The sequence below is a fragment of the Sciurus vulgaris genome (assembly GCF_902686455.1).
Source record: "Sciurus vulgaris genome assembly, chromosome: 1".
NCBI lineage: Eukaryota > Metazoa > Chordata > Mammalia > Rodentia > Sciuridae > Sciurus > Sciurus vulgaris.
Window position 1 is genome coordinate 52,669,688 of NC_136461.1, and position 19,782 is coordinate 52,689,469.

General features: G+C 39.7%; 1 protein-coding gene across 2 annotated transcripts in view; it reads left to right on the forward strand.

The window, feature by feature from the left end:
- ROR1 (receptor tyrosine kinase like orphan receptor 1) overlaps positions 1 to 19,782 on the forward strand; it is a 415,961-nt gene that overhangs the window by 377,532 nt on the left and 18,647 nt on the right. For both annotated transcript variants that reach the window (XM_079130945.1, XM_079130944.1), the window contains exons 5-7: positions 4,036 to 4,163; positions 6,847 to 7,164; positions 8,736 to 8,981. In XM_079130945.1, coding sequence (XP_078987071.1) covers positions 4,036 to 4,163; positions 6,847 to 7,164; positions 8,736 to 8,981 — 692 coding nt within the window. The remainder of the gene's footprint in view (positions 1 to 4,035; positions 4,164 to 6,846; positions 7,165 to 8,735; positions 8,982 to 19,782) is intronic.

Consider the following 19,782-nt stretch of genomic DNA (forward strand, 5'->3'; position numbering starts at 1 on the left):
GAGAAAGAAAATGATTTCCAGTAAGGAGGATGTTTCCGGGATGGAGAATGGTCCACAGTGGGTTGCCTAGGACAGTCACCACAATCTGAATTAGGTTGTTCTGTGAGTGAGCACTAAACAGAGAGGTATAATATGACATTGGTACTCCATAGAATGGTGTGGCCACGGTGCTGAGAGTTAAGGGCAGTAAGTGCCTAATTTCCTAAGGGAATTAGGACCTGAATCCTAAAGATGCAGAGGGCATTCCAGGCCTCAGAAAGAGCATGTGTGCAACCACTGGAACATTAAAATGCATCCTCTATTTTGAGACTTGCAAGATCATTAGTGTGGTGTCATCAGCCTCTTTCCCTGGCAGGGAAGGAGGCTGGAAACAAAGGCAGGCACACGCATGAGATGAAGTCTCCACAAAACAAGGTTGCTTTTCTTTGCTCTCCAGAGTTTCCTCGATGGACACTCCCACTGCTACCCCAAAGTCCCATCATCCATTATAATCTTCCTGCCCTAGGGAAGGAGACCTGGGAAGTAGAGGGCAAAACGTTTTCCGTCTTTCCCAATTCTGTGACAGCAAACTGGAAGACTGCAGAGGCTGGTAGCATGGTAACTAAGTTCCCTTTATGAGAAAACCTGAGTTCCCTCAGAGCATGTGCTGCGCCTTGGCAGCCACTGTGATCAACAGCCAGATTCCATCTGCCTTTTTCACCTTGCAGAATGTGGCTTGGGACACGCTAGCTGCAAGTGCCCTTGCACTTTAGCTGCCTTGCCGCTTCATGTTTTTAATTTGCACAGCATGAAGTGAGGCAGGAAGATATCAGTGATGAAAGAAGTGTGAGCTGAAAAAAAGCATAAAGTTGATTAATGCTGGGGAGCATTTGTTCTCCCCCCCACCCCCCCACCCCAGCCAAAGCCAGCAGGGAAAATAGGAAGGAATGAAAGGTGATTGTGACCTGGGTTTAAAAGAAAACCTTTCTGCCGCTCTGTGTACACCAAAGCATCTCCACTGTAGAAAGCCCCTGTGAGAAGTGCAGAAATTTCCATCACCAAACCATGTGGGGGAAAAAAAAAAAAAAAAAAAAAACTGTTGAGTATGGTCACAAGCACTGCGTTAGGACAAATCTAGCACTTCTGCTTGCTGTGCAGCTTTGGACACTTTCTGGCCCTTAGTTTTCTCATCTGTAAAATAGGAATAATCACACTGCACCTTCTTTAGAAGATTCCAGTCAGTATGAAATGACTTACTATTTTATAAGTATGTGGAACTCAACAGAGCTTAAGAGAGAATAAAGGCTCATCAGAAAGTCTCATACTTACAATTAGGCTGATCTTGGAAAACTGAACATAGATCTAGCAACAGGGCCTGAGCTTGAATTTTTCCCTTTAAATCCTAGCTCTACCACTTACAGGCTTTGTGAATTTCAGGCTACTTCTCTGAACCACAGGGTTTCCTTCTGTGAAATAAAGATGAGATACTTCAACTAGGCTGCTGTGAAGAAAACACCTCACACCGCACGCAGCAGAGGAGCAGACACTTAATATGAGTTTGTTTTTTTAGTGCTGTGGTTCTTCACCACGTTTAAATCACCTGGGAGGTGTTTTTTTTTTTTTTTTTTTTTTTCTCTTTATTTTTTTTTTTTTTAGCACAAATTCCTAAGCCTTGCCCCCAGAGAGCATAATTTAATAGGTCCGAGGTGAGGCCTGAGCACTGGTATTTTCAAAAGCTGCCTGAAGAGATTCTTACAAGCAGCCAGAGCTGAAACTGCTTCCCAGCAGATGACGTTACATACTGGTTTGCTTTTTGGTTTTTGGTTTTTGAAAATATCTGTCCCCAGGAGGTTGGCCAGAGTAGCAGCAATTCTAGGCATAGTCCAAAATTCAGTACACCTGCAGCGGTAAGCCCTTGATAAGAAATGGGCAGCCAAGGAATTGCATTCCATTTTATTTTGAAAATATATATATGTATGTATATGTATATATAAATATACATATATTTATATTCAGAGTCTTTTTAAGAGGCTTGAACTGGAAAGGTGGTAAGAAGTTTAGCCTAAGCCTCACACATAAAATATGGGAACTCCCAGTAGGTTGGGGATTTATATCTGGGGGTAATTCCAGGGTTTTGTCCTCCCCAGAGATATAAATTGAGGCCTTGAGAGTTTAATGTAGGGGAGGACGAAGGGTTCTCATAATGACACTTTAAATATTCAGGGCTCGGTTAATGCCGAAGGATAGAAAAGCATCGTCTCTAATAGCAGGGGGTGGTGTGGGGGTGAGTTCTGGTCTCTGCTTACATTTCCAGCATCCAAAGCTAGGTCATCGAGAACCTTCTTTCTCCCCATAGGTTTATGGTATTAGTTACCCAATAAAAGTTGGGTTAATTTTACAACCCAAGTAAAATTTAAGCCAAAAAGGCTTCAACATTACTCTAGGATTTATGAAAGTAAACATATGGAGTGCTTGCAGGATTGCACAACATTAAAATTTCAATGTCTTTATGTCAGGTATATGATATATTCATTTATATGTGTACTTAAAGGTTAAGTTTTTAAGAGTTTTGCAATACAGGCTATTTTCGAGACTAAACTAAAGATGCTTACCCCATCCCCACCTCCAAAAGCACTGGTGTGGACTGAGGAGTAGAAAGCTGCAGAAAATAACTGTCTTATCAGAATTTTTTTTTCGGGTTGGCAGCTGTACTGTGGGCTTCGTAGACTCCTGTACCAAACCCCCCAAGTGGGGAAGTCCTGCACTAAAGCCCTGACGGTAGACCATGTTCCAAGCTAGGAGCTTAGTAAATGTCTGTCTTTTAAATAAAGGTCCTCATTGATCATTTTAAGTACTTTAATAATAATCAATACCATCTCTGCAATTTAAAAGACCTTTACCTATTTGATGGGATTGTTGTGACTTACACTTGGAAGTTAGAGGGATCAATTATCATCCCCATCTTATAGACAAGAAATTCATGACTCAGAGGGTACAGAGGACTTGCCTAAGGATGCCCACAGTTTAAACCCAGAAAAGGAATTTTGTTCTCCTGGCTTTTAACTTAGAAGAAACCCAGGAGGGAAATGATATTTTGTGGTGATGCATCAACAGCAGCCAGGTGAGCTGAGGAGAAGCATCAGGGTAGATATCAATCTACAAATGTGGCAGGCAGCTTTTGGCATAGCTATGATCTTCCTTTGAGAATCAGCTGGATGTCCTGCATTCTGTCTTGGGCCCATTTTAGGGAAGTTATAGCCTCTGCCCTTTCATATTGAAGCTTCCATTGAGGATTCTGATCTCCAGGCTCATTACTTACCACACTGCTAGTAATTTACTGGGGTCCCTCTGTCTTCAAGATAAAATCTACTTCCTTCTTTTATTATTTTGAGGCAGCAAAATTTTACTAAGACTATTTTTAAAATTTTAGGGTATCACAAAGACAAGATTTCCAATGGCATTTTCTCCTGATTCCTGTAGGTTTAGTGACTCATCTCAAATTTTCAGGTCCACGCCTGTCTTTCTGCGTGGTAGAGATGGTAGCTCTTAAGCAGTAAATCACCTATCCAGGCTGCACTCTGGTTCCTTCCAGCTGCACCCAACTTCTTACCCTATGGATCCTCCTAATTGACATGTCAGTTGGAGTGGATCTTGTGGCCAATACACCCACGCCATTGTAACAAATGAAGCAGAAATAATCTGTGCTTAAAAAACAAAAAACTGTAGAGCATGTGCCCAGATTTCCAACTCATTTCCTCTTTACTCTTATAACGACATCATCTTCCAGCCCACCACCAGCTGCGAAAATAAAAGCGTTTTCTCCCATGTTTAAGGATGATTTTGTGCTTCAGGATGATTTTCTGGGGGTGTAGGAAACTTGACCAACGTGACCAACAGATGTTTTAAGTGATGTTTTTAAGAACTGCGCAAAAGCCTGATTCTTTAGCAGTCTTTAGGATACTATGCTCAATGCGCCCCCTAGTGGCATTTTTGGGAATTGTGCAGTCAGAGCTGACTGTAAGGGGTACACCAGATAACAGCTATGCTTTGTTTTAGAGATGAGTATGAAGAAGATGGATTCTGTCAGCCATACAGAGGAATTGCATGTGCACGATTTATTGGCAACCGCACTGTCTATATGGAGTCTTTGCATATGCAAGGGGAAATAGAAAATCAGATTACAGGTAGGTAACACCAATAAAATTATATTTATCCCTTGAATAACTATTTTTCTCACTAACAATCTCATTGAGCTTCCTCTTGACAAAAGATTAGACTAGGCATGGGGGCTGGGAGCAGGGCCATAAAGAAGCATGAGACATGATCTCTGTGCTCTGGAATTTACATTAAAATAATTTATTAAAGATCACTCTTAGAGGAAAAGGAAGCTTTGAGAAATCTCACATTCACTCAAACACTCAATAAATATTACTGAGTGTTTTCAGCATGTCAGGAGCTGGCCTGGGCACTGGGGATGTGATGGTGTAAACAGGCCAGGTATTTCTGCCCTCACAGAGCTTACTGTTGGGAAGCAACATGATGTGGACTAAAAGAGAGTGAAATTAGAGTCTAGAACTCTGGACATGAATCCCAGAGCTATCATTCCAGTGACTTGGGGGTAATTGCTTCTTGTCCACAAAAATCACTTCTTCTGAAAAAAAGGAAAAGAAAGGTGGGAGGATCTCATGAGAATTGAAGGGAGATCAATAGAGTAGCAGAAAAGAACTGGGGGAGGGAGGAGTCAAGGGAAGGGGAAAACACGGGGGAACAGCACTGGCCACATTATATTGTTATGTCGTGTGCATGTACTAATTTGTAACAAGTCCCACCATTATGTACACCTGTAATGCACCAATTAAAAATATGGAAAGTGGGAAAAAAAGAAAATCACTTCTTCCTATGGGAAATGAGTGATGAGGCAGATAACCTTAGGTGTCTTCCTGCTGTACCTTTCAATATTTTACTCTTCACTTTTCTTTACTGAAATGTAATTGTCTTCATTTTCTTTTGACGGAAATCCAAGAGTGCAACCCTTTCCCACAAGTGTGGCTACCATTTCCACCCTAGTTCTGGTGGCTACCATGGCCGTGTGCCCTTTTCATGAGTGTTGTCATTGTGCTTCTGTGCCTTATGCCCTTTGCAATCCATTGAAATCGCCTTCATGAAATTCTAATAAGGCTGACATATTTAGCAAATACAAATATAGGTTCTCCAGTTATGTCTGAACTTCATATAACTTTTAACAAAATCATATCCCACATGTTTTTCTGAAATTCAAATCTAACTATTGTAGTTTTCTAGCAACTTGAGGATTTAAGAGTGGCAAGAACAGGGAAGGACAGAGAAGATAGAAGGAAGGTATACATGACCCATGCCCCATATATGCATGTAAGGAAATGTCACAGTGAAATTCATTAATTTGCACAATACATGTTAATTTGAAGAGTGCAAGAGAGCAAAAAAGAGGCAAGAATAAAACCAGGCATAGTGGGGCATGCCTATAATCCCAGCAACTGGGGAGGCTGAGGCAGGAGGATCCCAAGTTCGAGGCCAGCCTTTCGAACTCAGCAAGATCCTGTCTCAAAATTAAAAATGCAGAGTATGTTGCTCAGTGGTGTAGTGCCTACCCAGCTTGTGCTAGGTTGTGGGTTTGATCCTCAGTATCAAAAACAAAACAGAACATTCCTATGTAGGAACATAGAACTGCAAAAGGTCCAGAAAGTATGATCTCTGAGGAATTTCAAGGAACAGAGAGGAGGCTGAGGTGAGCTACTTAACCCAGAGAAGCAACTATGGAAAGTTGGACTTGCCATTTCTGGAAGCCCTCAAGTTTTCAAGAAGAAGAAGACTCTGACATTGCGAAGAGCAGATGTAGGATTGATAGGGAGGTGCTATAAAAGGTACGTTTTAACCTAATATAAGAACATTTAAGCACAATTATTTTTATCAAGAATTTACACAAATAAAGGGAGATTCTGATCTAAATATTTGGTGACCCATTTGTAGTAATCGTCTTGGAGTTGTTCAGAGGGCATCAGCTTACTGGGAAGTATTGTAGATTTTTTTCCCCCTCCATTTAACTTCGTTGAGCCCAGCATTTTCCAAACTTGTTTGACTGTGTAATCTTAGTTCCTCAAACACTGTTAATATGCTACAGGGTTAAAGTTCCAAGAAACACAGGTGGAGAAACAGCACCAACACCCGCGGGGCTGCCTTGCCAGGCTGCTGCTCTTTTTACCTAGATACCCGCAGGGACGAGGTTAAGCTAGAGGAGCACTAATAGCCTATGATACATACTGGAACAATTGGATTGTGCTCTTCCAGAACTTCCAAGTGAGTTGCCTCATTTTCAGAAAATGGAATAGAAAGCACTCAAGCCGCAAAGAAATGAAGCAAGTTACCCAAACTCGCCCAGCAACTCTTGCCATCTGGCAAGGCACAGAGCTCAGTGCTGTGCTCAGGCTCAGCCACTGCCTGAGGCAAGTTCTGCCCTGGAGCTGTCAAATGTCTTAGAAGCCTCGCAAAACTAATAAAAAGTCCCGGGTGAAACACGAAGTTCTATTGCTTTGTAGTAAAAAATGAAAAATGTATTGTACTTTAACCTAATTAATTATTTTTATTAGGAAACAGTACATATGTAATTTAATACTTTTTTTTTTTTTCCCCTAAACTTTGTAGTCAAAATGATTTTTTCAAGCCAGTGAGAGTAAGCTGCTTAGACATCTGAAATGAATCTCCTCCTCCTGGCCCCGGCAGCTTTAGCACAGCAGATTCCTCCCCGCGTGTGTGTATTTGCTATCTGTTCACTAGATAACCAGAGCAGATAAACCCTGGCCTCTGGAGTTAATAATCTTGTTTGTTTTTCAGCTGCCTTCACCATGATTGGCACCTCCAGTCACTTATCTGATAAATGCTCTCAGTTCGCCATTCCTTCCCTGTGCCACTACGCCTTCCCATACTGTGATGAAACCTCAGCTGTCCCAAAGCCCCGTGACTTGTGTCGCGATGAATGTGAAATCCTGGAAAACGTCCTGTGTCAAACAGAGTACATTTTTGCAAGATCGAATCCCATGATTCTGATGAGGCTAAAACTGCCAAACTGTGAAGATCTTCCTCAGCCGGAGAGCCCAGAAGCTGCAAACTGTATCCGGATTGGAATTCCCATGGCAGATCCTATAAATAAAAGTAAGTGAAATAAGTAAGTAAAAGTAAGGCCCTGACCTTCTGTGCTGCCCTGAGGGTCAGCAACCCAATGGCACAGTGAAAATGGACCTTGACCTATAGTAATTATTCACATCAGGACAGTAATTGTTCACATTGGTTGTAAGATTACCTTCCAATGGTCTGAGTACCATGAACGTTCAATGGTAGACGAGATATAGTTACCTTCAAGAAGCTGCATGAAGACAACAATTTAAAAGTATAAGAGCTGGTTTCTCCATAACCTAAACATAGAATTACCATTCCATTCCTGAGAATATAATCAGAACAATTGCAAACAGATGTTCAAACAAAAGCTCTCATATGAATGTTCATAATAGCCCTATTTACAATAACAAAAGGTATAAACAACCCAAATGTCCATCAGTGGAAGAGTGGTAAATAAATTGTGGTATATCCACACAATGAAATATTATTTATTCATACAAAGGAATGAAATGCACACATATGATGAAACCTGAATGGAACTTGACAACATAAAGTGAAAAGTAGCCCCGATGCTGCTTATGATTCCATTTATATGAAATATCTGCACTAGACAAATCTATAGAGGCACAAAGCAGATTCGTGCTTGCTAGAGGCAGGGGCTAGGAATAGTGGGAGTCACTACATAATGGAGAGAAGTGTTCTGGAACCTAGTAGTAGTGAAGTTGCACACCATTGTGAAGGTACCAGATGCACATGTGATAAATTTTATGGTATGTATATTGCACTGCAATTTAAAATATCATATATGAAGGCTGACCTCTATCCTCTACCCTTTCACCACCCCCAACAAAAGACTGTTCTTCTATACATGTCCCTTTCATCTAGAATTAAAATCACTGGTAATTTTTTTGTTTCCTTTTGGTAATTACTACTATTTTTTTAATAAAAAAATTTATAGATAGAAAATGCTCTAAACTGCTTATTAGTACATAGTAAGTGCTCAATATCAACATTGTTACTAGAGTCATTAACCTTCCAAACTCCAGTTTATTTCAACTCAAAAATTCTACAGTGTTTTCAAATTTCAGCCCTGTGGTCACCTGGGAGGGTTGCTTAAATGGCTCTGCTTCTCATGGGTGTCCACTCCATCAGCAAGACAGCCCTGACTCCTGCTAGCAACCCAGAATGCACTAATACACGTTTCCTGTGAATTACCAGCTAGATTCGTTATCACATGATTCATGTGGAAGGCCATCAGTTAGAATGTTAGGAAAAGCTTAGCTTGAACCTTCACTGAACCATTCACGAGGAAATTACTTCTGTAACTCTAGGTCCCACCCCAGTTCTGATTTCTTCTGTGCTCAATATTAAAAATACTTGCAGAAGACTGGTTTTATTCCTGAAGCATAAGCTTTAAATCCTCCCAGGAATGTAACTGCAAGGCAGCCCCGAGTCCAAGCCCAGCAAGCAGGAAGACTGCCCCGCATAGCCCCTGACCACGCGGTTAATCGGATGCCCTCCCCTCCAGAAATTGCTGGCTGGGGAGCACCAACCAGCTTTGCCTTGGTCTTTTTTGAGCAGCTTGGGCTTTTCTTTGTGTTTTTCAGATCACAAGTGCTATAACAACACAGGTGTAGACTACCGGGGGACGGTCAGCGTGACCAAATCAGGGCGCCAGTGCCAGCCCTGGAATTCCCAGTACCCCCACACGCACACCTTCACTGCCCTCAGATTCCCAGAGCTAAACGGAGGCCATTCCTACTGCCGCAACCCAGGGAATCAGAAGGAGGCGCCCTGGTGCTTCACCTTGGATGAAAACTTTAAGTCTGACCTGTGCGACATCCCAGCTTGTGGTAAATACAAGTCATTGCCCTTAATGTCTTTGGTCGCTTCTCCAAGATCCCCACCCCAGCCCCCTCTTTACTTAGGAGAATTCTGTTGGGCCGGGGGAGATTTGATTGAAATTGTTTGCTTGATCTCAGACAGTCTCTAGTGTAGACCAATCTTGATGTTTCTACATAGTGCACATCATAAGGTACCAGATCACACCGTAAGAAGTAACTGCTTTTATACCTGTAGCCATCGCAATAGAGGATGTAACAGGGACCCAGCTAGAGGCACAGGTGAGGCAGCTTATCACAATCACCTCTGTAGAAAAAGATGTTACCTATAATGGTCCAGGTGCAAGTGGATCTTTTTAGAACAAAGGTCATATCGGAAGCAGATAAGAACTGTTCTCTGTATGTCATGGAGCACACCCACGAGCCAGGACACTCTCCATCCATTGCCCACTCATCCAAGGCACTCTGTGGATAAGCTGTGGCCTCCGTCTGGCCCACGAATACTGCAGAAGACGTGTACAGTGTGTGTAGAAAGAAAATGGAATTGCTGAGTAAGTTTGTTCCATTATGGAGCGAATGTTTATCAGGTAAAAGAAAGAGAAGGGAAATGTTGATGAGACCTAGGGCTGGGAACTATTTGGAACCAATTCATCTTTCTGATACTAGTTCTTGTTGATATGGGGAGTGGGCTTCCCAGGCATGGGGGGAGAACCAGGATGCCCCTGCTGGGAAACTTAACAACAAAAACTACCAAACCAGAAGCAATAGTTATGGGACACACAGATAACATAAGCCAAGGGGCGCTGGGTCATTAGATAATTATCCAAGCCATTTGTGCCACAATATTTGTCAAGTACCTACTACATGCCAAGTAGTACTCATCTGAGCAGGGGGATAAGTGGGGACCCTAAAGTGAGAGTAGGCCTAGCACATCCAAGGGGCCACTGGGGCTGGAGCAGAGTGAGGGAGCAGAGTAGCAGATTAGATCTGAAAGGTAATAGGACCCGATCATGCAGGGCCCTGGAAGCCACTGCAGCACTGACGCTCTGAGCCTGAGAGAGTTGGGAAAGCATTAGAGCATTCTGGACAGAAGAAAGGTTCACACTTAGGTTTTCAAAGGATGGCTTTGGAAACTGAGTTGAGACTGGACTGTAGAAAAGGTGAGAGCAGAGGTGAGGAGACCAGGTGGAAACTACTGAGTTCATCTGGGGAAAGAGACGCAGGAAGACAAATGGAGGAGGCAGAAACAAGGGGGCAGAGTCCTGATACATTTTGAAATTGGAGATGACCGGAATCACTGGTGGATCAGATATGGTACAAAAAAGGAAGGGCTCAAGAATGACTCCAGAACTGTTGGCCTGGCCTGCCTTTTGCAGAGGGGGACAACTGCAGGAGAAGTTTGGTGAGAGCTGGACCAAATGAATTACTTTAAGAAGAAATGCATTGGTCATTCCATCCTGGGTGAACCCCATTGCCCATCTGATTCAAGGACTCAAGTTCTATTGCAAAAAAAAAAAAAATCAACACCATACATTATACCTAAAAAGTATTCATTTTCATCTTAATAGCCCTCCTGAAGCTATCAGACCAAACACATGCTCTGAGAATAGAAGAAAAAAATTCTTTAAAGTTCTTTCTGACTGTGTAGAGAGAAAGAAAGAGATCACTTACATCTATAGAACACCTACTACATGCCTACTCATTGCTTGGTAATGATAGAGTCTTCATTCAAAACTCATAACCATGCTGTGGGGTGGGTATTTTTATCATGTGCCACCAAGTCTCAGACGTTTTAAAGGACTGATCTAACTAAATCAGGTGTCCAACCACTGGTGGGATTGGACCCTAAACTTTCATCTGCTGACACACAGCTCTGAGCAAACTCAAAGCTCATGTTTTTCTACTAGAGACTCTGCTAATCGCATTTCAAGATATAAACACAAAAATAAATACATGGATAACAATAGGTTCAAACTCCCGATTCCACCATGCTGGTTCCCTTATATGTTATGACATCAAAAAATGTCCCCATGCTGCTGAAGAAGTCCATCATAAATTATTATTAGTAAATTATTACTGTATTATTCAGGACAGTGATATTGGAAACTCAGTTCTTTTTGAATATCAACCTGAAGATGACAATTAAATTTCTGGGGACTGATTACTTCTAGTCACATGAGTGATAAATTTAGATGAAAATTAAATCCAGAGATAACAAGGCAGTTTTCACCACTTAGAATTATTTTAAAAGAACCTTTCATGTTACTTTGAAAGAAAACAGTCCCTCTTGAGTTCTTCAAGTCAAGTCACAAATACACTGATTAAAGGAACAGGAACTCCTTACGTGAATGAGAAGCTGCTGGGAGTCCAGTGGCTCCCTAGTGTGAAAGTTCTAGAAGAGAGCAAGTCAGTATCAACTGTAGACTGAGACAAGATTTCTCATAATCAACCTTCAGCAGCCCACCTCTGACAAAATAATCATAATGGAATCCTACTTTTATAAATTCTGTAGAGCATTGATTTTTCTTATTTAATCCTCACAAAAACCATAAAAGATGAAGTAGGAATTTCTAGCACCATGAGAAAACCAAGGCCCAGAGCCCAGAGAGAGGCCCACTTAAGATCACCCATTACCTCACAGAAACTGGGTCTCCTCTCTCTAGATCACTGCTCTTTGTTCTGCACCAGAGGTTCTCAGCCTGGGCAATTGTGCCTTCTAGAGAACACTGGCAGTAGCAGTAGATATTTATCACTACAGAGGGGTCTGGGGGATGCTACTGGCTAAGGATGCTGCTAAGCACCCTACAAAACCCAGAATAGCACACACAAAGATTCTCCAGCCCAAAATGTCAATAATGCCAGGGCCAAGGAAACTTTTTCTATACTATCCAATCACAGACAATACAATAACCATAATAAACACTGATTATGATTTATTATGTAGTTATAGTCAAGCAAAAACTACACTAAGATTTTTTAATGCATTCTGTCATGAATAAGTAACTCCATACCCCAATGAGTAGGGTTTGTTTGTTTGTTTGTTTAATGCCCAAGAAAGAAAACTGAGATTTAGGTTAAGTAACTTGTCCAAGGTCACATGGCTAAAAAGAAAGAGACAAGGTCCTCCGATCTATAGCCAGACTTTTAAACTATGTGATTTAGATATGTCTATGACTCTGTGTGGGGACAGACAGACAGATAGATAGACCAACATTAACTATAACTGTTTTTCTCACAATGAGTTGTAAACTAGTATAACACGATTGAAATGAGTTATTTTCTGCCATCCCAAGTGGTTCCTTAGTTCTTTTTAGATTTCAAAGTTGAGATTTCAAAATCTTCATGGGTTTCTCATTTTCCTAATGACATCTTCTGTTTTAATGTCAACTAAATAAGGTTAAAAGAAGTATAGGCCTAATGAAATAGAAAAAGTGAACATTGGTTGTACTTTCTAGAATAAACAAACTGTCTGCTGCAGATGCTTTATCCATTAACTTTCACTCTGGAACAGAACATAAAATGAAGTACCACCCAAAGTGGCTACTGTGAATTTTGGAAATTGACTTGGCTAGGATTGTGTGCCAGTGCCCAGAAAGCATCTAGAGGACACGAAATGAAAACACCAAAGGAGACAGTTTGAGAAAGACTTGACCTCTCACCCTCCCTCTTTTCTTTCATGTCCCAGGCATCTGACAATTACAATGATAAAGTATGTATTCAATCAGTCACTGAAACCTATGTATATTGTGAAGTTTACTATGTTTCAGACTTTTCCAGCAAGCTAGATCAGACCATGCCCTCATGCAGCTTAAGTCCAGTGAAGAATCCATTGAAGAAAGGCTGGATCACATTAAGTCTTTCTTGTCTTCCAATTCCCAACGCTGTCTGCTCTACATTTTTAATGATGAAAGTGCTTGGTGAACATTATGCTTCGTTCTTTCCACCAGCATCTGCCCCAAGACTTAGCTGATGTTTAGTAAAATGTGTTGAACTAATTAATTCTCAGTAACCACAAGATCAAGGGGATCATCTCCATCTTCCTGATGCAGAAGTTGAGGCAGTATTGTTTTTATCGAGGCCAAGATGCAAACCAGATCCATACAACCCTATCCCAGATCCCATCCTCTGTCCACCATGCTATAACTGCTTCTAGAACAAATTCTAGACTATTTCAGAGGAATAAATATTCCTTTATCATTTTTCTTTTTCTTTGATCATTATGAATTCTCTGGGATAATGTCCATTGATTTTCTTATTCACATATCCAGAGATAAAGAAATGAAGGCTCAGCCACAAAGACATCTTCTCTGAAAGACCCAGGGTGTCTCACTTAGACACAGCCCTCATATGGTCTAGCTCCCCAAGCAACCCCACCCAGGTCTCAAGGAATTTGCCCTTTTTCTCATTAAGTCCCATCTCTCTTCGCTTCTACGTAGCCCCAGATCCCCAGTAGTCAAAGCTGGCCCTCATCTTAGAGATCTGGTCTGCAAGGCTTTGACCACCAAGTATTGTGGGTTGGGTGGAAGCTAAATTGAAAAAGAAATGTTTTGCTGATTTTTTTTCCAGCTGGCATCTACACAATCCTCTCAGGCTCGCCATTTCACGTGGCCCTTACCATTGCTTTTCTACCCATCTGCAGGCAGATCTGTGGAAACAGTGTCTTTGGAAGTTCCTTGTGCAATGATCTGGCTGTTTTGCATGACTTATGCTCTTTTTTCCTCCCCAAGTTATTGAGATCACTTTTGTTTCTTTTTTATTCGTATGGAGAGCCAGAATCCTGCTTGTTTTGGTGTTTCCGTGGTCAAGCCTTGACCCTTTATTACTTGATCAAGACTTGAGGTCATGGTTTTCCCCCTAGCCTTGCCAGCATTGTCTGCTTCTCCCCAACCGAACAACCCAAAGCCCCGAGCAGTAGTATTTTTTTTTTTTACTCCTAAACCAGTTTCATTGAAGAATTCCCATTGATAAGAAAAGTAGGAAACCATGGAGTTTTAAACCTGGTCTATTATTTTATATTTCCTTTTAAGACCTGGGCTTGCAACAATTTGCCAAAGGGCATATTGCCCTGTTCTGGGTCTGAATAGCCTTGACTTGTCCCATGACCTTACAAACACGCACCCTGGGTTCTGCTTTGTCACAACCATTTTCTACAATGTGGTGGTTTACAGTTAGGGGCAAGGCAGATGTTTTCCAGATTGCGAACACTGCAATTTTTAACATATTCTGTCAGCAGCCTTCTCCCATATTTCATAGAAGACCTGTTGTGCGGCAATTTGTCTCTCAGCCATTTCTTCAAACCAAAATTGAACATTACAGTGAACTGAATGGTGGGGAGGGGTAAAGAAGAAATGAAAAGAGCAGTGATTTCTATACTTTGAAGCTTTCTAGAACAGTTATTTTATGCTACAGGGATTTCTAAGATGCCCTTTAGTTTCCAGTCTTTACACATTTTCAACAAAGAACAGTTGTGACCCAAAACATATATATAGCTAAGTCATATTCCATAAACAGTTTAACCATAAAATAATTTTCTTTCAAAGTTTTCTTTTAGTTCTCCCCAATATAGATTCATTTACTCAGTGTTTAAGCTTCTCTTGAAATAAGCTTTTGAAAGCTCCTTACTCTTTGAGGCCACCAATATCAGTAGGAAGAGGTCATAGTCATCCTAACCCTTTGGCAGCAGAATTCTGATGTTAAGCCACAATGATTGTTGCTGTTGACTTTGTAGCAGTCAAGGTTCTGGCAAGAAATAAATGACCCAACAGACAGACTCAGGAAAATTTTCAAAGAAATTGTCTATACAGGTGTTATTAGGAGAAACCAATATGGAAAGATGCAGAATCTGGGACTAGGAGGAATGGAAAGTATTACCAGCCTGCTATGGATGACCAGAGGGCTGTCCAATGCATATGGTAGCTTTTAGTAGAGGAATGCCGACAACCATCAGCAACCCAATAAGAAGGAGGCAAGAGGAACAAATGTGTCAACCATACTTTCCTGCCTTCATGTCCTGCTAATGATTTCTATTGAACAAACCTAACTGGAAGCCAAGATCAAGGGTGCCCATTGATTCCATGCACAGAGGTCAGCCTCAGCATTGATTGGATCTGGTGGGCTGAGGGCACTGCAGGGAAATATCATCATTGATTTTAAATTGCTTCATATGAGAGTCAAAAGTTTATTAGGGGTTCTAATAAGTTATACCAATGCATTTTATAAAATCAGAACCTTGGGAGGAACCATAGAAATCATGAACATTGCTAGAAAGCTCCAGAGATGGAGAAATTGTTCCACTCCAAAGTTGGATGACTCTCACTGTTCAAACGTCTGCCTTTGTAAGATAAAAAACAAAACTTTTATGTGAAATCGGATTGTTTTTAATGCTGACCACTAACTAAAAAAAAAAAAAATTAACTCTAATAAGGAGCAAGTCTATGGACTAGACTGAGTTTTTTTTTTTTTTTTTTATAAAATTCCATCTTTTTAGTTATACATGAGAATAGAGTCAATTTTGATGCAGTTATACAAACATGGAGTTTATCTTTTTCTAATTAGGATCCCAGTCTTGTGGTTGTATATGATGAGGCAGATAGAGTTTTTATCTTCTGGTGTAATTCCTCGTACAGATTTGAAGACATCTATCATTTTCATTATTTGATTTTCTCTTTGTTCTGAAAAATACATAGCCCCTCTTACTTTTCCTTACCCATTCTCCTCTTATGGGTATTTCTTGCTCTCTCAAAGCCCTTCTTTATAACAGGAGACCCTTCTTCAGAACTGAAGACACCTTTCAGTGTTTTGTGATCAGAGCAGGGAGAAGAGGACCATGACATTCTTATCATTATTCAGGATTGCCAGTGAGGGCTATTCCATTGCCCTAACTGCCATAGGGGAAATTTTTAGAATAATTTCATCACACTGTTGCTGGGTACAACTGAGCCTTCAAATCTCCACTAAAACTTGTTAGCATTCCTCTTTGGGGGGCTATGAGGAGAGTGATTATATCAACATTTAGTAGATTTTTCTAATTATAGATTTTATAAAGCAAAGTCATTAGCCTAATTTGCAAAGTCATTAGCAAAGTCATTAACAAGTTAATATATCTATTTGTAAAATTTCAATTGCTGGTTTAGATTCATTATTTTAGCCTAATTTTTGAGCTTCTCACTTTTTCTTTCAATAGTTCAACAGTTGGGTAACTTTCCTAGATTCAGACATTTTTCAAGTTGGATAAACATCATTATCAATGACAATGTTGAATAAGCAGTTTCCCTAAAGCCAAACCCTCTAGAATTCTGTGGTTGATTTCTAATTAACACTTTTTTAGGTAAAGGCATATAGTGAATTACAATTCTATCTAATGATATTGATATTTATGCCTCCATTTTTTTAAAGAAAATCATGAGTCAATTACGACCTGATCAATGTTTCCTTGAAGTTTAAATGTGCTTAGTCTACCCCTCTATCAAAATTGAAAGAGATTAAATTTTATACAATTTATCAAACTTTGGCACCTAAAGATTTGCCCAATTAAAAAGTGAACTAAGGACTCCAAAAGACATTTCTCCAAAGGAGCCATACAAACGGCCAACAAACATGAAAAGTTGCTCAGTATTTCTAAGCATTAGAGAAATGCAAATCAAAACCCCAGTGAGATACCATCTCACTTTTATTAGGATGGCCATTATCCAAGAAAAAAGTGTTACTGAAAATGTGGAGAAGTTGGAATTGTTGTGCACTGCTGATAAATGTAAAATGGTGCAACTTACATTAAAAACAGTATGGAGGTCCCTCAAAAAACTCAAAATAGAATTACCATATAATCCAGGATCCCACTTCAGGATATTTGCCCAAAAGAGTTGAAAGCAAGGTCGTGAAGAGCTATTTGCACACCCGTGTTCATTGTAGCATTATTCACAAGGTCCACAAGGTGGAAGCAACCCAAATATCCATCAATGGATAAATGGTTAAAAAAAAAAAAAAAATAGTATGGACATAAAATGGAATATTAAGCAGTTTTTAAAAAGAAGGAAATCCTGTCCTGTGACATGCTATAACATGATGAAATAAGCTAGTATACTATATGATTCCACTTATATGAGAACCTAAAATAGTCTAATTCATAAAAACAGAAAGTAGAATGGTGGTTGTCAGGTCTGGGGAAGAGAGAAATGAAGAATTGTTCAATGGATCTGAGTTTCAGTTTCACAAGATGAAAACCTCGGGAGATGGGTTGCACATCAAGGTGAATAAACATAACAATATTGAACTACATGATTAAAAGTGGTTAAGATGGTAATTTTATGTTGTATGCTTTTTACAATTGAAAATCTCTTTAATTATTCAAAAACAAAGATGAGCTCAACTCTTTCCGGTTATAGAGGAGTAAAATTGAGGCCTCTACTGTGTATCAAATTTTAGCAAACTTGTAGAGATTACAGTTACTAAAAATTTCCAAGTGCTCACAAATGAATTTTTGCCCCTTACTTATTATAATTTAAACATTTTCTCCAGAGAAAAATTTTAATCAGGGGCTGGAGTTGGGGCTCAGTGGTAGAGTACTTGGCTAGGATGTGTGAGGCACCACATATAAATAAATGGATAAAAAATAAAGATCTATCAACAGCTAAAAACAAGATGTTAAAAAAATTTAATCACTGATATGGCCTATTCGGCATCTTTTTTTTAAAGAATTCACTTGAGAATACATTAGGCAATAGATCATCTACTTAATAGTTCCATCATCGAGTCAAAAGAATGAATGCCAGGGTCCAAAAAGCCAGTTGAAGGCCTAATTACCACCTTTTTCCTTTGACTTCCCAGGGTGTGTGTAAATATCATTATATGCCACAGACATGCTTGTTTTATAGTTTTTAAACAATACATGGTGGTGATTCTTCTTTGTTTCCTTTTAGTTTTTAAAAATTTTTAAAACAAGTTCATATTTAAACTTGTTTCATTTCCTTTGAATTCTAAGTTTCAGTAAGATTTCTTCCCACCTTTGCCATATTTAAAAATCAGAGCATTTCCTTGTTAAAACTCAAAGTAATATCCCAGATGATGTTTCACTTTACGAAAGTATCTTCTGAATAAGAAATCATGATTACCTTGCTGTAAACCCCAGGGTAAAAAAGAAATATTTTTCTCTATTATTTTTAATTACTAATCAAAGTATTGAATGTCATTGTAAAAATAAAATAGGAATGTCAGATATGAACTGAGATACAAAATAGTTGATTTTTAAGCGGAAATTAATTATGTGATCTGGACCAAATTATTGGTTTCAAAAATCCCAAGTATTTAACTTGATGTAGCTAATATGTGCATTTAACTTTTAAGCAGTTTTTCCAAAGTATTAAAAATCTTCACCATTCTACTTTGTGGCCAATTTTCTGTGGGTTGCATTTGAGGTTTCTATTACCCTTTCAAGTGAATACTAAGAATAATGTCCATTGTTCCAATGCAATGTCTTAACAGTATGATCCCCACTAGATACTAGATCTCACTGAAAGGGAATATTGGAATCTTAAGAATAATGGATAACAATTCCATATAATATTTTGGAGTAATTTTCATTAGTGATGTAGCTTAAGATTCATAGAAGTACTGAAGGTGGACAGGCTTGCTCACATTCCAACCCAGAAACTTCACCACTGTTCAGCTTTGGTTCATTGTGTATCCTTTCTTAGCCTCCATTTCTGTGTTTGTAAGATTGAGATTACACTCAAGTGCTGGGTTAAAATGAGGAATAAGAATGCTTGGGCATTTTAAAGGGGCTGGGCAGAAATTAGTATTCTAATTTTTCATGAGTAAGGCTAATTGTGCTATGGAAAATATTTTTTAAAGGTTTTTTTGAGCCAGAGATTGATCCCCCTTCTGACCAAATTCAGAGTCGTGTGGGGAAGGAACCGTGTTGTATATAGACTTACAATAGGCCTTCATTTGTTTTCTGTCACCTACAACACCACCAAGTATTGTTCTGCTTGATTATTTCACTTGGCAGGAAGACATTGCACCCCTTGTGCTCCTTTGCGTACCCTCTGCGTGAGCAAAAGGAGCCAACTTTGAGTGTATTTAAAGGATTTAGCTTCTTGAAGTTTGTTCTCCTGCAGAACTACAGGGGGATTTGTCCCAGACCGCCCATTTACAATAAAAGGCCTTCCTTGAATAAGTTGATAGGTTATGAATACAGAATAGACTCCTTTGTTTGCCAGACAGGTGAGACCTTACTTTCTCTTGTTGCTAAAAATCCAGGCTGGAAAAATGACTAGCGTTACATTAGTGCTGAATTAACCTCATTCCTTTTGTAATCGTTACGCTTATAATGATTTCACTAAAATTCCAAGAATAACAGAGATCTGCCCCCACCCCAGGGTACTGAGAAATTCTATAATGTTAATAACAGAGCATCCAACAACTGTATAGCAATTTTCAATTATTCAAGGTCTTTCGTGAATATTATCTCATTTGATTCTCACATGAACTAAGTAAGATTGGGTGATTCATTCCCTTTGAATAAAGAAGGAAATGGAAATCAGAGAGGTTGTTTCTTGCTTAGAGTTATTTAAAATTCCCAGCCCCAAACATTTTTCCCAGAATGCACTTTTACTCTGACAGTGAACTTTGAGAGATCAAGTCGCTACAGGTACTAGAATAGGCAATTACCGTGTTACTTTGTTTGTTATTTACAACAGTTCTATGAAATAGGTATTATTATTTTTAATTTGTGGATGAGTTTGCTCAGGGTGTCTGAAGCGCTGACTCAAGTTCGTCTAGATAATGACAAAGGAACTAATGAGAGGTCTTTGACCTT